Here is a 25009-nt window from a genome sequence, read left to right on the forward strand (position 1 = left end):
TGGATCTAGAAGTGGCCCCATTTGTCATTTAATGCATAGCGCTGTAGTTGAGTGTGTGTGTGTGTGTGTGTGTGTCAAGGGAGATGAGGGTCCGGGCACTTTTCATCTGATGTATTAGCTGGCATATGCAAGCAATGAATTATCAAGCAGGAAAAAGGAGTCAATTATCCACTCCTAAAGAGGGGGCCGGGCCTTTTGAGCCCTTGGGGCCCTTTTCCATATTTACCATATCATTTTCACAGAAAGGTACGCCGGTGGATCCGAGGACAGGTTGTGGACACGTGCATTCACACACAGTATGTAGGCGAGTAAATGTCTTTATCAATTTTGGTCATTCAAAAAGATTGGCAAAAAAAAGTAAAGAAATAAATAAAATTGGTGCTGTTTCTGCAATAAGTATTAAAATGTTTGTATGTACAACACCTTCAATTGATTTGGAATAGCCACGCTGTGACCGCCACTTCTCCATGACCCCCCCCCCCATCCCCACACCTCACTTACCTATCAAAATGTCCCCCGCCTTCACCCCCAATTGACTGCATAGCTCCCGCTAATAGAGTGGATATGGTAAATGAAATACTTGCCATTTTCATTCCAAAAGTCTCTCACCCCCAGTGTGACATGCGAGCGTCCTTTCCTGGTTTTGATGAGGACTGTGTGTGTGTGTGTGTGTGTGTGTGCGTGTGTGTGTGTGTGAGTGATGCCTCCAGCAGACCCACTCGAGGTCCGTCTCTAGGCCCGTGGTTCTTGACAGCACTTGACACTTAGGTAAATGAGGTGGTTAGACTGCATTATGGCCAGGCTGATAGCTCGCTAATGGGTTTTAAGTTGGGGAATTTACCGGCCGAGCCCATCGGGGACGTTTTTTTTTTTTTTTTTTTTTTGACAGGCGGGTTGCTGCGGAATAAAGACGGAAAAGGGGGACTCTCCAAGGGGGGGCTGGAGAGGAGATGGTGCACTAAAAATAAAGCACAGGTAACAAAATGGCAGAAGTGTGTGGTGTAAATAATAAGTAAAATAATAAATAAAAAATAATAAGCAAAAAAAAAAAAAAAGGGCAAAAACAAACAATAGAAAATAAGATGCATGGTTGGCCTCCTTTTAACAGCAAAGTATCTTCCAAGTTATCCTTCAAGGCAGCCAATGAGTGATTTGATTTCAAAACAAAAGCACAGTTCACATCCTTTGTTACGCTCGGGAAGGTTTGTAATTTTGCATGCTGTATATATTCACACACATTCCGAGTCTTAAGTCAAGGCGTCTAAATTTAGCTGCTAACGATAAACTCTTAAGTTTTAAGACATAGGCTAATGCGTACGGGCGTTAAAACCAGTGGGGACACTTTAGTGGAGATTAGAGACGTATCAAAGTCTGGTGCAAAGCTCCATCCGGAGCCGCGCGCTTGTTTGCTCGGCGTCTGCCTTCGCAAAGAAAAAAAAAAAAAAAAAGAGGACGGAAGAATATGAGCTCCTGGCTGGCTCCTTTACTGTATATCTAAAAATCCAAGTGATGATTCAAAAGCGGACCTCCTCTGCCTCCTCCTCAAATGGAATCTGGAACAAACAAGAACATTGAGAGGTCAGATTTAATCCCCTGCCCCTTTTCTTTTGTATTCAGATTAGAGACTAAGGAGGATTTAGAGGAGCCCGGAGTCTCTTGTTAAGAGACGGTGTTCTCCACTTAACCTGCAATTTACCTGTCGCTTAAGCCGCACCGAAGCCATCATCCAACACCTTCGATAGAGTGGAGAAGCTTTTCTTTGTGGTGTGTATACAACACTGAGGAGAGGTTTTGTGTTCACGTGTGCCCCCGAGAATCCGGATTAGGGAGGTCAGAGTGGTGTACACCTCCAATTTAAATCAGGTATTGACCTCCACCAAAGTCGAATTTGATTGGACAACTCTTCCTTTTATATGTCTGAAATTGGACTTAGTCAAATTTGAACTTTTCTCTGAGAAGTCGCAGGTGACTAGTTTTACTTTATTTTGGTTATATTTGAATCAGAAAAAGCATCAAGTGAAATGCAGAAATGAACACAACAACTTTCACATACTGCCTTGACACTAATTACTACTTTCCTATTAGCCCATGGCACTCCAAAAACAGGGCTAACCCCCCCCCCCCCCACACCCAGATTGGGTCGAATTGGGACTGACCCACTTTTTGGGTGAAATTTATAAAATCAGTTAAATTGTGTGGTGGTGTGCAAAAAAATAAAAACACAGAAACACACACAAATACACACTCACACACTCACACACTCACACACTCACACAATGCTAAAGGGCCCGCTGGCTTCTCTCAAATGCACATTCCACCATCTTTTTGCCCAAAACTGTTGACTTAATTGCGTCTGAAACACCAAAAGGCATCAAAACAACATAAACGACACCCCCTATGATTATTTAGCGATGACGGCGGCGCTTAAAGAGGAAAACCGAAAAGGAGAAAAAAGGGCCGGGGTGAGGCTGGCTGCGAGAGAAAGGCGCTTTGGGTTGTCAACGTTTTAGAAGCTTAGAGTCAAACGTATCCGGGCTCAGGAGAGAGGAGTCTGGGTGTTAGGCAGCCAGAATGACTCCTGATAGAAGGAGTTTGCGGCTCAAGTCGAAAGGAATCGTATTGGCTGCGGGATAAGGCGCCGACTAATTGATTCTCTGAAGTTTCCTGTCGCACAGCCCGATTACAGGTGTGACCGGATTAAAAAAAAAATGGAGAGGGGGGGGAAAAAAAAACAAGGGATCTGCAGGAAAAAAAAAAAATCAAAGAGAAAAGAAGATGAGGCCTGCCATAGACGGATCAGCATCACTTCTCCTCATTGATGTGCTTATTCCCGCCTTGTTTGTGTGTACACGGCAACGTTTAATCTCAGCGCTCGATGGTAAACCTCAGGTCACGTTACCGGGGCCCTCTCTTTTTTTTTTCTTTCTTTCTAATAAAGCAAGACATTATATTGTCGCCCTGATCACTCACTTCTTGTTAACACATCTCAAGGCCCGAGGCTCCGTGACAAGATGGAGCACCGAACGTTTGGACGCATATCTCCACCTAAGCTGTCATGCGTGGAGGCTGTTCTGGCTTGTTTGGCGCCAAAGTCCAACCCCGGAGAGCCATTTTTCCCCGACTATCGATCGGACCCTAAGGCCAGTGCATTTCGGGGCCCCCGGTCCCTGATCCTGTTCAGTAATAAGCGTACTCGTGTCAAGGTGGTAATTATCATTGATCTGCAGCTAGCGCGACAGGGCAGCGGGCCCCCGTGCCGTGATTCATACCGGGCTGCTGGACTTCAGGCAGCTAATCAGAATCGGACGCACGTCGTGATGGAGTTGCAACAAAGGATTCAGTTTAGTTTTTGTCAGTAGCCAAGTACACATACTTGCTTATAGAACATAGCATTTTTTTTTTATCAAAACAATTTGATTATTTAGAATTGTCCGATTCAAATTGATCTTGGGGGACTTAAAAGGTGGGGGTAAAAAAAAAAAAAAAAAAAGACATTTTAATTTGGATGACGCAATAAATTTGGACATTTCATTTAAGAACTATCGGAAAAGTCTTCTTAAGTACAGGAATGAAATATTTGCACATTTCTATTTCCTACTGCTAATATGGGTGATGTCCTCATGTCGCGTGAGAGGCAAAAGGTGGGAGAGACAGACGGCGGCGGTGTCAAAACAGGCAATCGCTTTTCTCTGCGCGAGCGCCGGAGCGGCACGCGTGTCACCTGAAGACCAAACCCCATTTCCTCTGATTAAGTCCTCTGAAATATTCCATTTGTCAGTGTCAAGGCAGCGGCGGCGGCGGCGAGCCAGCCAGCCAGCCAGCCAGCCATCCGTGACTGTTGACTGTGTCATTTTCCAATTTACATCAGACAACGACGACATCATCATCATCATCATCGCTAATGTCTCCCCGCATCTCCTTGATGTTTTTGTTGTTCCTTTGGGTGATGCGCCATTTGGGGAGCTGACATTTGGGTCCCAGTCAGAATGTCAAACTTAGCTAGTAGGGTCACAAATAACCCATAATAGGTCAAAAAGGGAACTTTTTATAGATCTATAATCCTATCTACTATATATCTAGTTCCTCTTTCTCCCACATTCCAAGAAGCTGGTCAACTGGGAACGGCCACAGTTGAGGGAGGATGGAAAATTTCAATCTCCCTTCTATCGTTTTTCTCCTCATCATCCCGAGCCATCTGCCGGGCGCTTTTCTCCATCTTGGGAGCGGGAAGGAGGGCAACTTGATGCCCAACTTCAATATGATGTTGAGAAGGGAGGGAGGGAGGGAGGGAGCGGGGGGGTTATTATTAGAGCTCGGTTATAAAGCAGTCATCACACCGAGGGTCCTCTGACAGGTAGCGGGCGGTCCGCCTTGATGACTAGACTCAATCACCTGTGACAGTTTTGATTTGATGTCACTCGTCGGGTCGCTCTATTTGTTTGAGCACTTAAGAGGTAATTGTGTGACATCGGCGGCGGAAGGCGTGCTTTGACGCCGCACCCGCTGAACCGAGGGGACCAGACGAGGCATGGCCATAATAAATGAGGGCTGTTTCCCTTCCAGCATTACCACACGATGTGTGTGTGTGCGTGCGTGTGTGTGTGTGTGTGTGCGTGTGTGTGTGTGCGTGCGTGTGTGTGTGTGTGTGTGTGTGTGTAGGGCAACAGCGATGAGCCACTCTACCCTGAGGGAATTCAACTGTGAGATGCACACGGTGGTGGAGCGCACTCATCATCGCTATCTCGGGTACGTTTACGATTGTTTCCGTGTGTCTTTTTTTTTTTTTTTCCCCCCCCAAATGAAAGTGAACATCTCACTTCAGATGGAACTTTGGGAGCTCGGGAAAAGAAGTGAGGTAATATTTTTTGTGTTACTTTTAGCAGGCCTAAATAAGAGGGCATCCCAAAGAGAGCTGATATGGATATTGTTGAATTAAAAAAAAAAAAAAAAAAAAAAAAAAGGGGGACATTTTTTCTGTTATAAATTTTGAGACTACATAATATACTAACCTAAACACACCACAAAAAACCTTTGATTTTAATTGCCATAAAGTTCTATTTTGGCCTAAAGTTTAGTTTTTTTTTAATATATAAAGTGTGTGAACTCTGTGACCCCCCAAAGCAACTGCAAGCATCAGTCCAAATCAGAAATAAATCTGATAAGGAGTGCAGTGAAGCTTCGCTGGCTCCTCGCTCGGCTTTGAATGCCAACGCTAATCTGGAAACGGAATCCTCCTTTTCTTATGGAGAAGACGAAAAAAAAGAACTCCTCGCCAATGAGTACAAATCTGTCGACTCGGGCCTTTTCTCCCTCCTTTTCCGTCGAGTCCGCCGGGTACTCGGAGGGAGACACGAGGGGCGATTTTAGGTGAGCGCGGCACAATGAGCCGGGCCAAAAATGGCGACAGCAAAAAAACCCCGAAAGAAATAAAAGTCTTTTGTACTCTGACCGTGAGGCGGCACCGAGAATGGCTTCTAAGATGCCAGAAGAAAGGCTTTTTTTTTTTTTCTGCGAGTTGAGCTCATCCATTTGTTTGTTATCTCAATCCAGGATTTGGAGAGATACAAAGCTGATTAAACAACAAAAGCATATGGGAAGATAAAGAACACTTAGGTAATGGGTTTAGCCCGCCTGTTTAGCACGCCAAATTCACCCCCCCCTCCTTCCTCTCTCCCTCTCTCTGCTCAAAATGCATTTGTTATTCTTTGCGACATTTGTGCAACTCTTATGAGCGACTTTTATACGAGTAGCAACAGTTAAATCATAATAAATTATCATACATTTATTGGATGCAATATTATTGATTATTTACTATAATATTATTTATTATTGATTTTTTTTGCATCTTATGGAAACAAATTTGAAGTATTAAGACAAGCCTTGCTAAAAGCAATATCTGGCTCAGATAATAACAGCGTAAAGAGGTCAGTGAGGAGGATGGGGGGAGTGTGTGGGGGGGGGGTAAGGGGAGGTATAAACATATTTACACTCCGCCCCAACCCCCCTTTATGAAAAGCAACCATGAGAAAGGTGCTTACTTAGAGCAGATAAAGAGCAAGATGAGAGGCGGCCGACTTGGATTAGGAAAAGGAGACGAGCCGGGCCAGAAAAGACACGCAGGGAAGGGGTTGGGGGTGAGGTGTGTGCGTGCGGGGAGGGGGCAGCGAGGCCGGGTGCCGGTGTCTGGGCCGCTTGGATATGGGGGGAATATTAATCTGGGTTTAGCGCGAGCAGGACCCCACAAACGGCTCAAGCAAACAGAGCTTAGACGGGGCCAAGCCTCGGAGAAAGTCCTAAATCTTCACATTAGCTCCCCGCGTTTCTTCTGCTCAACCCGTAAGCTCTTTTTCTAAAGGACAGCACAAACAAACCCCTCTATCCCACCCTCAACTCACGCATACCCCCACCTCCTCGTAGCACCTCTTGCCAGTTGTACACTTCCTCTCTCTCACACTCTCTCAAAATCAAGACGGCTTTGAGATTGCAGGAAATGTATAAATCCAGGGCCTGAGTGGAGAGGTAAAGATTAGAAGGGTTCTCCCCTCCCCATCCACCCCACCCCTCTTAAAGGGACAGGATGCCCTCCAATTGTGTTACTTATTCTCCACTTTGGCCTGCTCCTGTGTCAGCAAAGAAAGAGGGAGCAAAGAGAAACATTTGAAAGGACTTGAGCCGCTGTCTCGATAACCTCGTGAGATGCGGGAGAAGAACGGGAATGGGTGGATGAAGTGGAGACTTTTGATTGGTGGAATCTGCCAACATGAACCGCAGTCGTTTTTTTTTTTAGTTTTACAGTGAAGCCTATCTGGATTGCGATGAAAATAAAGAATTATATGCCACAAAATGGAGTCGTGTTGTATTTTATGTCAGGCACCTTGTCGGGCAGCTATACAAGTCCATAAGATGTTTTTCATTTATTTTTGACGAAGCGAGGGATTTTTTGTTGTTGTTATATGAATCTATTTGTATTTGTGATGCAGATATCGGACACTAAGACCACGCCCCCTTATTTAAAAACCAAAATACCTGCCTGGCGTCACTTGCTTTTGCCAATGGAAAAAAACTAGTTCTCGCAATATTAGGAGACTGTCCTACGACGACGGAAAGTTGTTTGGAGAGAATCGGTGAACCTCATCCCGTCACCCGCAGCTTGGCGGCGGGGAAGGAAACGGGAGAAGTGCCTTCTCACTGAGTTTCATTAACCTGACCACATGCGCCAAAAGCCGCCGTGTTAGCCTTAATCAAAGTGACAGCGACAAACTTGGCGCAATCTGACGCCTCTCCTGGGAAGCTCATCCGAGGGCCTGCTGGCTCACGAGTAAACACTGCTTGTATTTGCTTACACACACACACAAATATACGCTATCTGGCGAGTTCCAATTAACTCGGGAAAAAGTCTGTTTGCTGTTTTTTTACTGTTAGCCTCGTAGCATAGCCTCAATGTGACTTCAACATCAAATGATATCAAAATCAATCATGTCTGTTCAATTTAAATCCATACAATATATAAAAATGCATCTTGTATTGTCAATAACATAACATAGAAGTGGTTAAAATAGCATTAATATAATTTTGTTAATGCTGGAATGACATGGCCTCGAGTACCATTGAGGCAACGCCACCCGATATATTCGCACAAGTTAAGAATTAGCGAGCGATTAGCCTAATGCTCGGCAAAGAGGAGAAAGTAGCGCTTTCAAAGTGACAGAGAGTAAAAATCCACTTCTGTGGACAAGAATTACTCACGCAAAGGAGCAAAATGGGGGGTTTAGATGTGTACGGTAGGAGGACTGCTCGTGTTTAAGCTCCCCGCAAAGTCTCCAGCCGGTGGCATTATGGCGCCCGTGCACCTGTCAGACAACACAAGACGACGAGCCGACGCGCCTTCATCAAAAGCGGCCTAGCAAATATTAGACAACCTTCAAACATTAGCCACGAGAATGCGGAAAATGATTTATTTGAATATATTTCAGATTTTTTTTTTTGTCAACTGTGCCATCGCGCACACACATTTGCCATATTATTGAAATAAATATTTGTATTATAAACTGCTCCAGATAATTGTTATTATAATTATTTATATCACATTTTCTTCGATGTCGACGTGGATTAAGTTGGTTGAATCCCCACAGAAGGCCCAGGTAGCAACGGCTCGGCCCGTCACTGAGGACCCGAGGGTGTTTGCAAAGGAGGTAGAAGAACAACCTTCATCTGAGAAGATCAATCTTCTGGTGACACTTCATTTAGGCTGCATTGATGTGGAATTAGGGCCCATTATGGCTATTGGCAGGATCTGACAGCGCTTCCCAGGCGAGGCCTCTGCTGAATAGAGCAGATAAGGCTTTTTTTTTTTTTTTTTTTTTGGCCGCTCTTTCATTCAAGCCCGTCATCAGTATTGCTAATCAACTAAAAGAACACGTAAGGGTTTTTTTTCCCTCTTCTCCATTTGGTCAACTTTGGCTCAGAGGATCATACTAAAGCTTTTTCAAGGGTAGATTTCAATTCCATTCATTTGTAATATTTTCCTTTTTTTTTTTTTTTTTAAATCTACAATCTGAATGCACGCTTAGACATCTCATATCACGAAATGACTCCTGGCCTAATCCAAACGGGTGATTTTCATCATTCAAAGTACGGAAAAGGTTTTAGTCGAAAGTCACGTTCCATAGGTTGGATGAAGTGGGTGTTCCCCAAAACATTTAAAAACCCATAAACAGCCATCCAGGTGATGACATCGTTGTGGTTCATTGTTGGCCGGTGCAGGTGATGGCTTGCCAGAGGTTGGGAGTGAGGTCAACCCCCCCCCCCGCCCCAACTTGCCGTCTACTGCTTCGAGACAAACCCCCCCCCCACCCCCCAGCGCATCCCTGACTGACCAAGCGGCTGAGAGGCACACAGATACCCCCTTAAGGAGCTTTGCTTTCTGCAGGAAACTTAATCTCCTTTTTAAACGCCATGCCGAGACTCCTCACAAGCCCCTGAATGGAGCAGGAGGGAGGGTAGGGGAAGGGGGGGGGGTGTTAGGAGGAGAGTATCTCCGAGCCCACATGGCAGCCCGGCCCAAATCTGAATATGCGAGGCGACGCCTCCGACGCCAGCGCGGGAATTAAACCTCCGACAGGCCACGCCAAATACGCCACCTCGTCCTCGGGCCTTCCCGCGGCGCCTCGAGCGTGACGGCCCGTGACGGACTGACATGACAACATGGACACCTATTGAAAGAACTTTATGCTGGCTAACAAAGACACCCCAAAAAATAAATGGCAACATTTCGCAGTTTACAAAGAAATAGGCCTTGAGTCCTTTTTGAGCTTAGCAAAGGTGTCCAGATGACAACATCACCTCTGCTAGGTCTGACTGGCAGGAAACTAAGCGTGAACCCTGACAGAAGTGTGTCAAAATCTTTGCGGCGTTTTATCCCGGAGGTGGTGTGACAGATTATCGGTGAAGGAAGGGGCGGCAGAAGTACTTCGGGCCCCGTGCGCCGACACGCTACTTTAGCGGTTTGTCAGAGGACCCATTCCCCAAAGCAAACATAGCCAAGGCTTTCTACGGGCCTTGGTAAACTCCCTGAAAAGGACTTAAGAGTGCCCAAGGAGTCCCAAGAAAACACGACGTGTGCAAAGCAAACAGGCCTCACAAAACCCTGGGACATGGTGCCTTTAGGAGTTACGGTGTTCGTTTGTCGCTGACTGAAAGGAAAGACACATTTTATCTGCGACAAATGGAGAACCGCTCTATTTCATACTCAATTTATACAAGAAGGATAAAGAAGGGAGGACCGTAAAAACTGAACCTTTGTCCATCCTCACATTTGCTTGAGGACACATCTAGAAGATAAGATAGAAGTCCACCTGTACGAGACTTGAATATTCTCTGAAAGCCTTTTCTTCTTCATAAGCTCTTTCTACCAATGTACCCTAAAAACCTTCCCGAGATTCCTCATCTGTCTTGGATCTCCCTCATTGGTCCACTTCTTTAAGGGTCTTTATTAATGCAGAGAGAGATAGTGAGTCTTTCAAGACCATAGAAGACGATATGGCCTATTGGAGTGCTTAGTTCTGACTAAATGAGTTTTGACAGTCAGCCCAGTATTGTAACCAGTCAATGCCCCCCCCCACCCCTCCACCCCATACTATATCCCAGTGCCTTAGATGCTGTGACACCCCCTCCCCCTGTCCGGCAGCTATAGCCCGAGCACATCGCAATCCTCTTAACGCTCTGCCTTATTAACCATTTCTCTAAATGACATGAAAGCAAAAATATGGAGAGCGAGAGAGGATGGGGGTTGTTTTTAAAGGGGGCACAAAAAATATAGAAGCCAACGAAACCCTTTCCCCCATACGTCGTATTGTCCCCATTTGATCATGTGACAAGTGTAGCTAAGGCCGCTCAAATGTACTTTAGGTCCCATCAAGCGGAGCCAATTTAGCCGAGAGCGTCGGCTAAATTGAATTCCAATTAAGACGGCTGTGGGGATAATGAATACGCGGCTGATCCACGTTGGCTTTTGACTTTTTCAATTTGGGAAATTGGGCATCGCTTGATCCCTCTTACGCCGCCCCCCCCCTCTCAACCTCAGACAAATAGCAGCGCCAGAGGAAGCCACTCATTAGGGTCCATTTGTGAATCGAGTTTTGATTTCACCCCATTCGGAAATTAATTCTCAGTCTTTTGACGCTCGCTGAGGGCTGTGCAGACGGGAACTGAACTCGCAAAAAGTCCCATACCAGACTTGCTGAAATCACCAATAATTGATTATCAGCGTTGCTAGGCAACAAGGAAGCAAACATAAATCAATTAAACCAAGGAAGCCAAAGTTGTGTATGACTAAAATATTTTTTTCCTCCAGGCCTGATGTGTGTGCAAATTTTAATTTATGTTCAGGCCTTCAAAAATGAGATTCATTACATCAGGTAATAATAATAATAATAAGAATATTTTTTTCCCAAAACAGCAGATGAAAATCGACTCAATAACGTGTAAATAAGTAAACAATCCATTAATGCATTTCATCTATCATTAAATGAGCCCACAGGAAAAAAAAAAACCTGACTCTCCACCTCATTGCACTGGCATCCATCAATATCATCACCAAGCGTGGTATCAATATTATCCACATTTAAATCCATCTGCCTGCTGCTAAACTGCCACCTCGAGTCCACTTTAAGAATTCTCCATAATCACACACAACATCCGCACATGCAGTCCCACCACCCCAGGACCGGGTGGCCGCGCCCGGCGCCGGGCCGGGCGGGGCGTCTTAACGGCGTGTTTAATTCAGCCAACTTTGAAGTGGCACTCTGGCAAATGCACTCAATCAATTATAAATGAAATAATCTCCTTATAATATTAGAGATTTTTCCAGTCTAAGAAATAGCGGGAGATTAGGGCGCCCAAATCAGTTTTAGCGGTATCTAAAGTGACAGCAGCAGAATCATTGGAAGGAGCGGCGAGGAACTTAAAATGATTATGTAGATCTGTGTCAAACTGGCGAATGTTTCCGCAAATCCCTCCGCCGGATCGGCCGCCGCGAGGGAAACAGATTATTCTTGGCCTTATTTAAAGGGTTGCACTTCTTAAGTGGGGGAAACGTTCATATATATTTACGCTTATATTTACACACACTCCCTCGCTGCGCCGCCGTTTTCCTGGCTCCGGGGTCAACATGTTACACGGTGCTAGCTTTTGTGTCGCTAATTCGACGAACATGCGTGTTTTGGTGTAAGATTAAGACATTGGCTGCTTTTCATGCGGCGCCTCAGGTATACGTTTAATTCAATGGCCATTTTTGTTTTTGTTTTAATAAAAATTCTGAATTGAATAACTGGCCTTTTTGAGAAGTTTGGATGTTGTTTGGACTTGTTGTTTTCTCTCTCTGCTCTTCTATCATTACTCACAGAAATTATGACCCAGCGCACATTTCTATCACGCTGGGGCTCATTCATCTTTGATTACACCTTTCAGATGATATAAATTAGGCCTATCCCACATTGTTAGCTTGATGGATTACAGGGGCCCATAGGAAACGCACTGATCAATATCATGGATTAGCTTCATGAGTTTCCAGGCGATGCCATTGCGCTTGGCGGGTTTGTATTCGTGGCGCTGTTTGCCGCTAATAAAAACCTCGGAGCGTTACGTTTTGAACTTTTTAGTTTAAAATAGCTTAACTTCCATAGAAGACAATTAGCCTCACAAAATCTCATGTCGGGTTGGTCTGTTAGCTTGGCTAGCTTCGAATCAAAATGGCCGACTTCCTGTTTGTTTTTTTTGTTTTTTTAATGGAGCCATCTGTGGTAAACGTCTAGCCACATAGGTCAGCGAAACTAATTAAAACAATTTTTTCATTTGAGATCCCTGAAATGCAACTTGACTCCAAAAAATTATGATGCATCGCCTAATTCTTACACATTCAATTAATGTGGAATTAAGATGAGGGTTGCTGACTGGATATAATAACGATTAATTGAGTGAATGTATCTTTTGATATAACATAAAGAAAACGATGAGGACATTAAATATAGTGAGTGTGACAGGAAACACACTGAAGCATTTATCAGGCTTAATGAAAACGCTCCCTCCGCACAAAGGAAGGGGCCGAATGAACATGCTTTTAAAAATCAATCTCACCAATTACTGTCCATCTCTGTGTCACGCTTGCCTCGGCATACATTTAAAAAAAAAAACATAGGAGGAAAAAAAAAAAAAAAAAAAGAGAGAGTGGGGGGGGGGGGGGGGGGGGGGGGGCAGATGCTGAGTAGGAGAGTGACAACTTCATGTTTGGGTAATTATCAGCACTGCCGCCACGTCGTGAGGGGCCTCTTAAAAGCCTCATTGTTGGTGTTAAACACTTTGGGCCAGCGATTGATGAATGAAAAGAGAACATGGACACACGCGGCTCTCCGGGGACTGACTGAAAATGTGTGCGTGCGTGTGCGACCTCCGCCAGCTGGGTAGACTAAACACAAGTGACGCACATGGCGGGCGGGATTGTGAGGACTATACCAGAGGGGGCTTGCTGACTATCAATACATTATTCATAACCATCTGACGGGACGGGACGGCTCTGACACACACACACACAAAGTGAATGCGGCCACTTTATCATGTCAGTGACGGGAGTGAGTGAGTGAATGAGTGAGAAGTCCCCAAGCGTCTTTTTACTGCACTGTCATCAACTTCCGTGACACTCCCTCGTGTGTTAGCGCAGCTAATTCATCTCATTCATAGTCATGACTCGAATATACTAATAATAGCAAGTCTATTATGTCCACATGTATCCCACTTGCTTGGAAAGCAAAACAAAAACCAACAGAGCTTCGATTCTTTTCGCGCAACGAGAATAAGACAGTATAGTTGCAATTTGTAATTGATTCGAATATGATTTTACCTAATTCAATCTAATTGAATCAAATCGAATTGAATCGAATCGAATCTGCCCGGTTCCTTCAGAATCAGTGGTACTATATTTGCAAATCGAAAATGTTTGTGTGCAGATTCATTCCATTATATTATAACCACGTTAAAGCAGAGATCATCCAATTTTGAACAGGTTAAACAGAACTAGAAATAATTGTTACAATTATTGGCCCCATGGGGTCTGACATACCTGCCAGTTGGTTGTTTCACTTTTTTTTTTTCCCTTGCAGGCGGCGACCATTCGCTCCGTGGGCCTACTGGCGGCTGCGTCTCTTCTTTGGAGATCAGCCAAAGCTTTTCTAAGAAAGCTTTTCTGTAGAGCACGGTTTTAAAACCAGATTATAAAGCAACAATAAAAACAATCCCTGATGCTCATTTCCCCCAAACAACACCAGGCAGTAATAAAGCTTACAAAAGGAGCGTATGTACTTGCTAACTTAAATATAGCAGCGGCCATTATTGCGATGAAGACAAGACTGCGCTTAAGCTGCACAGATGAGCTTCAATTCTCTAAATGTCGCAATCCACATGACCCGCAGATGCTTTAGCGCAGATTTGACCACAAAAGACAGATGTCGAGAGCTAGCTCGCACTATCGCCTGTTTGAATAGCGTAAAGACTCGGAGCTGTTTCTAAGTGCTTCCAAATCAGATAAAAACAGATGGAGAAAACCCAACTTCTCCGTGTAAGAGTGCGCCGCTTTGTGCGGCTCATGAGGACCAGAGAGGATTACCCCGGGATGGGAGCCTGGCTTTGGGAGGACTAGGAAGACGGGAATATGGACTTTATAGGATCACCGGGAGTCAAATAGTGGATGGGAGCCATTGTGTGTGCCGTGCACGTTGTTCTTAGAGGGCAATACGATAGCAATTGACCAACAGGGGGCGAGAGAGTGCCGAGAGAGTGGTCATGTGTGGACGCCATTTTGGGTTGATCCCCAGTCTTCCCCTGGGTGATGGTTAATTACCCCAAGACAAATCCATTGGCAATTTCTCCAGGAGCACCGTCAACCCCCCCCCCCCCCCCCCCCCCCCCCCCCCCCCCACAGACCACTTCCTCCTTTTTGCCCCTTCTAAGCTCATGTAATGAATCACTAATCACTCATTCCCTCATGAGCGTCCCTAGTCTGTTATCTCTTAATTACCCCCTTCCAGGGGGTATCAGGGCAGCGTGTAAGGAGGTGCGAGGTGGGAAAACGGCATTCCAGTATTTGTGCCCATATATTGAATTTTAAAATCCAGAAGTCCTGTGAGGAAAGTGTGGTGGCAGCTATTGTAAATTATCACCGTCGCCCGAGAGCCTCGGAGCCATGCTAGTTTATGGACTTGTGGAACCGGAACAAAGCGAGCCGTTCTCAATCTCCGCAGACCTCCTCAAATGATCCTCCAGTGGCGCATTTAGAAAATGGAGTGCCGAACCGGGTCATTTGCGCAACGCGGCGCTCGGCATTGGGAAGGTCCGAGACGCAAATTGGAATTGGCAGTGAAACGGGGTCACGGGGATTTGTCCGCCGTACGTGCAAGCGAGATGGCGCGCGCGTACGCGGGAGGTCCGCTCAAACAATGGCCGACGCGTCCTAGAGCTGGTACAGACGGATTTAGGGTTTGTCGCTGCCATTCAGCATCTTTTGGGGGAATTCCCACACATGGAACCGGCTCAATCCTTCCTGACCCGGGAACTTTTTTTTAGGTCACGGTCAGAGACTTTCCCCCACCCAGCCAAAGTTCAAGCTCCCGTCGTTGACATCATCAACGATGTCCAAATCTGACAGGTGCCCCCTGCCAAGTCGTCATACGGTTGTGGAATTTAATCTGGCTAATTTCAACATATCCCGCCGAGGATCTTAAAGCTCAATTTGAGCATAAAGAGAGAGCCCCAATGGCCCTTTTTTGGAATCCCGGTGTCCGTTTTGTGTCAATCCTTTAGTGAAAGCCTGTCAAAAATGGTTAGCTTCTCCAGAGAAACTACTTCTTTGCATCTTAGCTCCCGCTCTTGCCCTGCGCCTGCACAATTTCTTTCTCTCCTCTTGTTTCTCTCCTTTTGTTTCCATAAAGCGAGGGATTAGGAAAGATTTTCCCCCGTAAAGTAGTGGTTTGATGGGCTTTTATCCCACCATGTTGCTAAAGCTGTGTAGCCTCTGGATTAGGGCCCGACAATAGGAACCCTTGTGCTGGGCCGCAGCCCGAGGGGCACAAGGAAAACGCGGCTCTGAGAAAGAGGGAGGAAACAAACCTGCCAACCTCGATATGTCAACGTCTGCGAGAGGCGTCGGGGAGAGCGGCCTCGGGTTGCCTCCGCAGGATCACGTCGGGAGGAAAACTCGCGGTCACCTTCACAGGATGTTCTGGAGCTGCTTTGATCCGAAAGCGTCAGCATGTCCGATACCTGTCTTGAAACAGAAAAACTTTCCACAGTGAACCATTTCATTTAGAAAAAAATCAGGTATACTTCCAGGGGCGGAGTAAACATTTTTCTGTGGGGTGGCCAGGGTGACACAAATTTTACTCAAGGCAGAGTCGAACAATTTGGAAGGAATAAAAACATTTTAATGTGGGGGAGGAAAACTTGCACAATTTTCAGTTTTTTTACCAGAAAGTTGGGTGAAATGAATGCAGAAAGTTGCATCAAATTGACCTCAATAGTGGATTTGTCCATTTTTTTGTCCTAATTGAGGAATTGTCAGCTAGCGTTCAGCACGTGAGGCCTGCGTGGCATTGTCATTCGCCGCACTCTTCCCGGAGCAGAAGGTCGCTCCCCGCCAACCCGAGTCGCAAGTCGGAGGCTCGCTAATGGCAGCTCGCTTTGTTACTCCAGTCACAGAAGTCCCTTGGAAGCGTTCCATTCCAAGCCATACATCAAAATGATTAATTTCACCCAAATGAGCGCGCGTGCGGGCTAACCTTGACAGCGAGCACGCGCGCTGGCTAATATATTCATGAAGTTCAAGAAAGCTTAATGATACAAGTTAATGGGCTCTGAAGGCTGAAGGCGTCAACTTTCTCCTCGACTTGACGCACAAGGCTGTGCAGTGGCCACTGGAGGAGTGAAATGACAAACACGCCGACGTTCTAAAACCTGATTAAAAACCCAACGAGGTTCATAAATCGCCCAAGCTGAGCCGCCTCGAGTCCTGATGCAGGGATAAAGTTTGCAGGCGGGAAGAGGATGATGGAGAGGAAAGGCGATGAGTTAGATCTGGAGAGGAGCTTAAAAGTGGGAGCTGAATGCAGGCCCGGCGCACAGAACAATGAGAGCGCCCGGAAAATCCACGCAAATCTCAGATGAATTCCCGCTTTAGGAAAGTTAGCAGCCTGAAGGTGAGCACAATGAACGGCCACGTTTGCAAAAGGAGAGGGGAAAAACTTCCGACGCAGCAACAGCATCAGAAGCACAAAATGGTTGAAAGCCAATAAGCTGCAACTTTGAATAAATCAATCAAAAGAGGAGAAACGGTTTCTTGACTTGTTTTTCTGAGTTCAAAATCTCATCAAGTGTATTGAGAAACATTTCTGTCTCCATCTGTGTGATATCGAGTGAGGATATGTATGTTCCAGACTAAATATTTATATCATTCTATTCTACATATAACTATAGAAGAGGGGGGGGGGGCAAAATTAAATAGTACATGAGATTTTTCCATGTTAGATTTTCCTGTGAGAGTACTTTTGATTTTTTTATTTAAATCCCATAAAGTTCATGAAATAATATGATATGTGGGGGAAAAAATCGCAGTGTATATATTTAAAGTTAGATTTGAAGCAATTCCTTTTAATTGCTTTATAAATTGTTTGCCCACATGCAGTAGTCCTATTTCTATTGGCTTTCAAAGTTAATCCGATTGTCCTTTCCTCTTTAGACCAAAAGGCAGTGCAAGTCTGCAAGTTTTGGAACAAAAAGAAAAAAAAATCTAAACATTTGAAACAAATTTGGCGTGTTGTCTTTTACTGATACAATAAATAGGCCTACATGCACGGATAAACCATCTGTTGCATGGGGTGGAAATACAATAATGTCAATAGTTGCTTTGTTTCCCACGCTGCACGACTGCAAATGTGTTCCAAACATCTCCAGTGAAGTTTGGCATTTTGCGACAGCCTCCCTCTCGCCCCCCCCACTTTTTTTTTTTTTGTCTCACACTCCACAAAATATGCAAGCTTTACTTACATTAAAAGGCTACCTCGTCTTCTTCTTTTCGGTGCCCTTAATTCCAAAACCTAAACGCTTTTTTCCTCACGAAGAAGAAATCTTTTGAGGAAAAAAAAAACCTTGAAGAGGAGCGGGGCATTATTGTTTTAATCCTCTTAGCAGCAGTCATTTCAAGACATTTTTAAGGGAGGGTGTAAGTGAGATGGCGTCTTGTCTCCCAAATCCTGAACCCCCCAAAATAAATCCCTTGGGGGGCCTGACCGCGGGTAAATGCAAGCAGGAACCGGGCAGCCGGAGTTTCCTAATCAGGTGACTTTCCGGCGAACAGTCGTTAAACATGGAAAAAAAACAAAAACGTAATTAATTCAACCATTTAAAGCAATTTTGTCACTAATGATCAATCTTTTAATTAATTTCTGCAGATCATTGCAGCTTAGAGGCACATTTTTTCTTTTGCACAAATTAAAAACGTAATTAAACAATAATATTGGATAAAATAATAGTAATGGTAATAAATACAAAATAAATAAATACGTGATTCTGAGTTAGGAGACGCTGCCATGAAATTGTGGCTGCTAATTTTTACAACGTGCATATTTAAATAGAGTTAAAAATATGTGACGATCAATTCTTACTAATATAGTACTGAATAAAATAATCACGTTCCAAATAAAACAAACTACAACGAAAATTAAGAATGGAAATTGGCAGTACGTAAAGTACCGATGGAAAACTTAAGGGGAGGGGTTGCGAGTTGGAGGAGAGGAATGTGATTGGCTGACACTGTGTTGACGTCAGAGCGCCCACTGGAATTTTAAAAGGGCCAAGAGATGGACGCCACAAGCATCCTCTTCACTTTTCCGGAACCAACCAAGATGTTTTCGGGATACGCACAAAGTCAAACGGGAACCATTTAAATTATATTTTTTAAACAGAAACATGAAAAGATGAGGATTTTTGGAGAGACGATTTAGGAGGACAACAATCACTAGCCGGTGGAGATATTTCACTTTAGAAGAGCACATCGAGGAAAGAGGTAACATTGAAAGAAAAATCTGTTGTAATGTTTTAAACTCCAATTTTAGTTTTGTGCTGCTTGTTTTTTTTTATTTCGGTTAGGAAAACAGTTCCCAAAAATCCACATAAATGTTTGGAAATTGAACGTTTAGGGGGGAAAGATTGCATAACGCTCAACTAATTCCAACTCCGCCAACACTGAACTGTTAAAAGCAAATTTCTCCAGATTCATAACATTTATTTTTTTTTGGCAAAAGGAAATCAGTTCTGTATTTGTATATGTACTCTGTCCTATTATTTCCTGTCAAAAATGAATGAAAGACTGCTTACGAGGTGAACTGTATTTTTTGCTTAACACTTTAAAATTATACTTTTTTTGTATGTTTTTTCTATTTGGATAAAAAGATTGCGTGCACGTGTTTTTTCATGTTTATTTCTCGCGGGTTGAATCCCTCCAATATAAATGTTTTTTTTTGTCCCCAAAATGTTTTCAATACAATTTCCACGCCTCAAGCTAAATGCTGTGTAACTCATAAATCCACGGCAATTAGCATAATGAGGGTTAAATCACAGCCTGGAGCCACTGTTGAAAGACGACAATGTTTTTTTTTTTAATCTTCTCTATTGCATTTTACAACGCTACAGATTACAGGAATACTGCCTCGGGTTGATGGAGGCGAAATTATGTTATTTTATAAGGAGATTTGATCTTACACACACGTACAGACGCTCGCGCGCACGCTCTCACGCACGCGCATTCTGGTCGACCTTTCATGTGTCAGCCAGATGATAAATTAATAGCCCGGTACAGTTCAAACCTATTTGCACCCACATTAGACAGGAGTCCACGGGGACCCCACGCAAATGTGTCAGTCAGCCTGCAGGCGTTTGGACTATAACACGAAGGACCCGAGAATTAAAGAAAAAGAAGAAAGAAAGAAAAAACGGGTTATATTGTCACACAGCAAAAAAAACAAAAACAAAGCAATGTCAGCTTTAGAAATAAATATTGAGATTGTGAATGGTAGAAATTGGTCGAAATAACCCCAAAAAAAGTTGTCACTGTCCGAATGGATTTTTTAAATGACTAGAAAAAAAAACTACATAGTAAAAAAAAAAACTGTTGCCGTAAGGTGACAATTAATTCCTGCAAAATTATTAAGACGACTTTATACCGCATAATAAATTGACGATGGCAAAGAAGCATCATCATCATCATCAAGATAATTATTTTAAAACCTGATATAAAACATTTATATAAAAAGTTTAATTGCAAATTTTTCAGTGAACAAATTGCATAAGGCTGAAATTTTAATAAGATATTTGATGTTTAGTATAATGAAAATACAAATATTATCTATAAATGCATCTTGATTTATAAGAGTGTCATTGTAGACCTGCCTATAATTCTTTGTATTTACATTGTGTGACAAATTGTATTCAGTAAACTAACTGGAACTATATACTAGCTAGCACGAAATATATTACTAAACTTCCTCATAATGTAAAAATATTTTTTGGTTGTGTGCAGTTGTCTGAACTATATTGTAGCAGTAGTAATGAGTATAAGTATGATTATTTGATTTATTTGTCCACTGCATCACAAGCACACTTTCTGAAACTATAATAACGAAATTTAATGTGAGAAATTTTGATTTAAATGTACCCATAGGGTTCTGGAGAATTATTAATTTACAATCTATTGGTGCCAATTGTAAACCACAACACACACAGCACAACAAATAAAAATACATAAGATTTTTTTGGGGCACGCCACGTAGAGAACATCTACTAAATATGACTATTTATAAATAATGTATATTGCTCATCTGCAGTATCTATGCCAGTGACGTATAGTGACAGGCAAATGCTATTCCACTAGATGGCAGACAATTCATAAGTAAAAGTCGTATTTACTTTGAAAATATGCTATCATTTTTTTCAATGTCTATGCACTTTGGCTCAGTAAAGTTGTCAGAATTAATTAGTGGCTTTCTCCAGGTCATGCAGCACTACGGGGTCAACGGCTACTCCCTGCACGCCATGAACTCCCTCAGCGCCATGTATAACCTCCACCAGCAGGCGGCGCAACAGGCCCAGCACGCCCCCGACTACCGGCCCTCGGTGCACGCCCTGACTTTGGCCGAAAGACTGGCTGGTAAGCATCAGCCGCGGGTCACGGGGCGTCGCCATCGGGACGCCTCAGACGTATGGCTTATTTTTTCCTTCTCAACGGCTGTACATTTCAAGACATCATCCTGGAGGCCCGTTACGGCTCGCAGCACCGAAAACAGCGGCGCAGCAGGACGGCCTTCACCGCCCAGCAACTGGAAGCTTTGGAGAAGACCTTCCAGAAGACACACTACCCGGACGTAGTCATGCGGGAGCGTCTGGCCATGTGCACCAACCTGCCCGAGGCCCGTGTGCAGGTAAAACGCTGACAAAATACCATTAGTCCGTTTTAAATTGTGACAAGAAAAACGTATCTCATCTTCAGGTGTGGTTCAAGAACCGGCGGGCCAAGTTTCGCAAGAAGCAGCGCAGCCTACAGAAGGAGCAGCTCCAGAAGCAGAAAGAGACGTCAGGAACCACCGAGGCCGCCGCCGAGGACACCAAGACCGAGGTCACGCCCCCCGTCGACGCCCGGGCTACCCCGCCTCCTCCCTCCTCCGCCTCATCCTGCCAGTCCGAGTCGGACAGGCCGGCGGGGGCGGCGGCGAGGTCTCAAGAGCCCGGCGAGACGAGCGTGGAGGTGAACGTCACCTCCCCCGAGCCGTCCGATGGCGAGTCAGCGGCGGAGGACAACTCGTACGCAGAGGAGGACAGAGTGAGAGGGGAGGCGAGGGGGAGGAATAGGGAGGAGGCGCAAGGGCATGGGGAGATGCAGCCCGGTGGCAGCTCGCCCTCCTACAAGCAACTCAGCCCGACATCAGGTAGGAATAACGTCTTGAAGATACTGTATTTTTGGTTCTTGTTGTGGGAATGTCAAAAGATAATATCCCAAATCCTCTCCCAGACTCCGCCCTGAGCTCGCCCACCCTGCCGTCCTCCAGCAGCATGTCGAGCGGCCCGGTCCAAAGCAACTCGTACGCATCGTCGCCGCTCAGCCTCTTCCGGTTGCAGGAGCAGTTCCGCCAGCACATGGCGGCCACCAACAACCTGGTGCACTACCCGTCCTTCGACATGAGCGCGCCGTCCTCGCTGCCCTACTTGGGCATGAATGTCAACATGCCGGCCCCGCTGGGTTCGCTGCCCTGCCAGTCTTACTACCAGACGCTGTCTCAAGCCCAGCAGGTGTGGAACAGCCCCCTGCTGCCGGGGGCCTCGGGCGGCCTTCCGGGAAGCCTCAATAGCAAGACCACCAGTATCGAGAACCTGCGGCTGAGAGCCAAGCAGCATGCGGCCTCGCTGGGATTGGACACGCTCCCCAACTGAAGGCGCTGCCATGCCAAGCGTGTTCGCCCTTCGATCCGGGCTCGGGAACTTTGGCTCCACCTGCGTTTTCCTCATTCAACCGCAACAACTACAGAGGCCACCTCGATTTGAACTTTCCAACTGGCCATGTTCTTTTTCAAGGCTTCTGCCAGAGGAACCTAAAAAAAAAAAAAAAGAGGGATCCACTGGACTGCAGTGCACTGAATTCCCGCTATCCTGCTGCGAATAGCAAAACCCCACAAAATATGTTTGTAATTGCCTAAAGATGCCACAAGAGGGTGGTAAAGCTAATGAAACTCAACTCACTTCAGTATACTGTACTAAGTTCCTTAGCACCAAAATGATTGGGTATAGGCGATAATTTCCTGGAAAAAAAACAACTGAGCATAGTATCGCAAAAAGAAGAAGAAAAAAAAATATCGCCAAATCGGCTAAATCAGAAAAACTGAACGGCAAATAAGTCGGGGTGCGCTGTACTCTATGCTTTCCCATTCCACTTTTGCTGCTGTACACACAGAATGAATAACATTCTTATTAGCCAGAGGAACGCATGCAAACATCGCATTAAAGTTGACAGGTGGACCGTTGCCGTCAACAAAAAAAAAACATTTGCAAAATTCAAATCGGTCTCTATAATCTATGTACATGCAACAAAGACTCTCCGTAACAACCCAGGCTAAATTTAGCCCTGTGGCTTACAAAGTTTGTCTCTCAGTCAAGGTGTACCATGTACTCGACTATTTTCTTATTTAGACAGGGCTTTGGTGCCATCTTGTGGCTCACAAAAAACACAAATAGGTGAGTTTTCGGTGAATAACAGGATAGGGAAAAAAAATGCTAAAAAAGTGAAGCAATGAATGTATGCGCTTAAAGCTAAAAAAAAAAAAAAAATGTGCGTTATAATCCTAAATCTGGTAATATGCGTTGTCTGATCATTTTGAGCTAACTGCAAATAGAAAAATAACCAAGTAAGAAAGTCCACCAAAATTATAAAACACAATGACAACAGAAAAGCAGTCAAAATTCAACAACTTGTCGTTTTAAAAACAAACAATAGCGGGATTAAATTAGAGCAGTCCAAATCTTTGTAAATGACCTGTGTACATTTAAGATGTGTATCTTTCAATTGTTTAAAAAAAAATAATAATTTATCTGTGAAATGTGAAGAAATAAATCAAGCCTGAGAGATGAAAATGTGTTTGCCTATTTCACTTATAAGTTGTTTTTAACAACAAAGTTTTTTTAAACAGTATTTCAGAAGAATTTAATCTACAAAAAAACTTTTTATATAATAACAATTTGAGCAGTTTTGCCAATAAAATCCCCTCACACGTATTCACGACCTTTGACCCCTTCTACGACACAGACACACGGCGCAAATGAATTCCGCCACACGGCCGTCCCTCGCATCCTCGACACCGAGGTTTCCCGACGTGGCGCACGGGGGAGAACCCGTCGCTTGTTCTGCCGCCGCGGGAGAGCTAATCCTGAATGACGCGGGGGTGTCACACCAAGCCCCCCCACCCCGCCCCACGCTGCCAGCTGAGGTTTGGCTGTGCACCGAAACCAAACGCTTTTGCCATAAGAAGATTACCTTGGGTTGGGATATCGATGGATTAAGTAAGAATAGAAGAAGATAAAATAGAAGGGAAAGAGTTCATACAGTCAGCAGAGTTCACACACCTGTCTTTTTTCTTTTCACACCACGAGAAACCAACAAGGGCTTTTCTGCTGACCTAAATTTACAAAATATTTTCTTCTATGAAATCATATTAAATTAATACAAACATTTTTCCAGTCCGTGTATGTTGAGATGTTTTATTTTGGGACTGCTACTTTAACTCATTTTGAATTGATCCTCACAGGGCGAGAGAGGTGGCCTTTGACGATGTCAGCATTTCTCTATCTTCTGATTGGTTGATTAGCAAATCATTTCTGTCGCAAGCTAAAGGGATATTTTGGAATAATCAGCATCTCTGATTAATTTTACGATGATTGTCAGCTTCTCGAGATGATGTAAGTTTTATTTATCGGACTTATTTTATATTTATATTACATTATATTGATTCTCAGCTTCTGGAGATGATGTAAGAAGTACAATACCGATGTTTTTTTATAATTGTGATGTGACAGTGGTGGTATTAAGAGCTGGATTAAGTCTGGTAAATCTCCACTAAAGGCCCACCACTGCTCTAAACTACATTAGATCACTTTCTCAAAGTGGTTTGTGTTTTCATAATGGGACACGTTTACACAAGACTACATTCTTTTAAGCGCATGCACTTCAGATCCTTTTAAATATGAGTTCCCGTTTACCATCAACACTTGAGTTTTATTTGCAGCACGGTTAGGGGTGGAAGTTAATGCTAAGTGTGTGTGTGTGTGTGTGTGTGTGTGTGCGCCGCTAAGCCGCTGAAGGTTTCCAGGAGCTCTTTGATGTGTATCTCGCCAATGCTGCTATTAGAGGGATTTTCCTAGTTGACAGCTCAGAGAATGTGTGGAGGAATTGCCATGCCAGCGGGCCTAAAAGAATGCTGGAAACAGGATTAGGATCATATTCTGGCAGCGCCTGTCACTTCATCAATGGCTAAGGTTTCCTCAGTGACAGCCCTCCTTCTCTGTGAGCCTAAAACCTTTACTGGGGACCATAAAGGGGGTGAGAGAGGGCGAGAGGGAGGGGAGGGGGGGGTAACACAATGATTGAATGGTGCGACGTGATTTTCTGGGTTGGTTTGGATGCGAGGGGCTTTGTGTTGGGGAGGTCGGGGAGGGGCGGTATTGGGGGTAAAAGGGGGGGGGTACAGACATAAACACTTTTTTTTTTTTTTAACATCAACTCCTTTACGTTAGGGGGGGCAGAGGTTAGGTGACCCCCCCCCCAGGTGCATGAGGGCAGACCAGGATGCAGTCAGATATTTTAAAGTCATTTTCCTCTAATTCCAGATGTTACATTTTCATTTTAGGGAATTTGTATCCAATTACAAAGGGT

The 25009-nt window shown here is 44.5% G+C and overlaps 1 protein-coding gene and 1 long non-coding RNA gene across 2 annotated transcripts; one reads left to right on the plus strand and one right to left on the minus strand.

Moving 5' to 3' along the window:
- Positions 1–532: 532 nt before the first annotated feature.
- LOC147047284 (uncharacterized) lies at positions 533–17900 on the minus strand. Its single transcript, XR_015067967.1, has 4 exons — positions 17587–17900; positions 15655–15807; positions 13613–13735; positions 533–1553 (listed from the first exon to the last, which is right to left on the minus strand). It is a non-coding gene; the product is annotated as an uncharacterized LOC147047284 (long non-coding RNA).
- On the plus strand, positions 17743–23142 carry LOC147047285 (diencephalon/mesencephalon homeobox protein 1-B-like). The gene is made up of 5 exons (XM_085928130.1): positions 17743–17877; positions 20587–20743; positions 20836–21014; positions 21083–21518; positions 21602–23142. The coding sequence occupies exons 1-5, from the start codon at positions 17839–17841 to the stop codon at positions 22018–22020; spliced, it is 1230 nt and encodes a 409-aa protein (XP_085784256.1). The 5' UTR covers positions 17743–17838; the 3' UTR covers positions 22021–23142.
- The last annotated feature ends 1867 nt before the right edge of the window (positions 23143–25009 follow it).

Source organism: Syngnathus leptorhynchus, chromosome 13, assembly GCF_054491065.1.
Source record: "Syngnathus leptorhynchus isolate UIUO chromosome 13, UIUO_Slep, whole genome shotgun sequence".
In the NCBI taxonomy this organism is placed as follows: domain Eukaryota; kingdom Metazoa; phylum Chordata; class Actinopteri; order Syngnathiformes; family Syngnathidae; genus Syngnathus; species Syngnathus leptorhynchus.